The 1,157-nt window shown below is 38.8% G+C and overlaps 1 protein-coding gene across 1 annotated transcript in view; it reads left to right on the forward strand.

The window, feature by feature from the left end:
- The first annotated feature begins 11 nt into the window (after positions 1 to 11).
- Positions 12 to 1,157, forward strand: part of LOC107570976 (BCAS2 pre-mRNA processing factor) — a 7,380-nt gene continuing 6,234 nt past the window's right edge. Inside the window, exons 1-3 of the mRNA XM_016257258.1 lie at positions 12 to 174; positions 402 to 494; positions 578 to 648. Of these exons, the coding sequence (XP_016112744.1) occupies positions 82 to 174; positions 402 to 494; positions 578 to 648 (257 nt within the window). The 5' untranslated portion in view covers positions 12 to 81. The remainder of the gene's footprint in view (positions 175 to 401; positions 495 to 577; positions 649 to 1,157) is intronic.

Consider the following 1,157-nt stretch of genomic DNA (forward strand, 5'->3'; position numbering starts at 1 on the left):
AGTAGGTGGCGGTATATGCACCTAAAGCTGGTTTGCCAACCGCCACAAAAACGTCAAAGAAGAAGAAGCGTGTTGTGAAGGATGGCAGGACCAGCTTCAGTCGCTGGTGATGTGTTTGTTGATGCTCTGCCTTATTTCGACCAGGGTTATGATGCTCCAGGGGTCAGAGGAGCCGTAAGTAGACTGAATGTGTCTTTTTGGACGTTCTGTCTACTTAAAACGTCGATAACTAATAAATATAAGACCTACAGGCTCTATACAGACAGCTAACCGCTGCGTCTTCTTCTGGTTCTTAAATGAAACCGTTTAGTTGTTTATTCATCATATGTTTCTGTTTTGAGTATGCTATAGTGTTACAATTGTCTGTATTAGAGGGAAATGTACGTTTGAATCAATTTCAGGCAGCTGCTTTGGTGGAAGAAGAGACGAGACGATACAGACCAACCAAGAACTATTTGAGCTACCTGCCCACACCAGATTTCTCTGCTTTTGAGGTACGAGGAAAAGACCCTTTCTGCTTCTGGTTTACTATAATGTGGTTCACACTATAATCTTAGTGTTATGTTGCTCTCATTAGACCGAGATCATAAGGAATGAGTTTGAGAGACTGGCTGCTCGTCAACCCATGGAGCTGCTCAGTATGAAGAGGTAAGTTTACTGAGCAAAACTGGTGAACTCTTGTGTCCTGCTGATCTAGAATAGAAAATACATCTATACATAGGAAAATTAAATTGCAGTAAATCTAAATACATCTTTGGGAGGAGCTGCAGTAATAGTTGTAACAGATGCGTGATTAAAATATTATTTGCTTTCACACAATTTTTTTTTACAAAAACATATCAACTTCATTACAAAATACCATGCTATTAGCCAGTTTCCCGTTGAAGTATTACACTTGCATAATTCAGTCCACCTTATTTTGCAATGTTGTAAAGCTGTTTTCTGTGAATGTGCAAGATCTCTGCTTCATTAGCCGCTGTAGGTAAATAATTGGAATATCAAAGTGCAGTCAATGCAATGGTAAAACTCTTTGCGCTACAAACCAGTGTTTATGATTAAAATAATATGATGACAAATACCAGTTTGCAGAGTCAAGCAGCATAGCTGACTATTTTGTACAGGTGCATCTCAATAAATTAGAATGTTGTGGAAAAGTT

This window comes from Sinocyclocheilus grahami, unplaced genomic scaffold (assembly GCF_001515645.1).
Source record: "Sinocyclocheilus grahami isolate Dianchi unplaced genomic scaffold, SAMN03320097.WGS_v1.1 scaffold1529.1, whole genome shotgun sequence".
NCBI classification, from domain to species: Eukaryota; Metazoa; Chordata; class Actinopteri; order Cypriniformes; family Cyprinidae; genus Sinocyclocheilus; species Sinocyclocheilus grahami.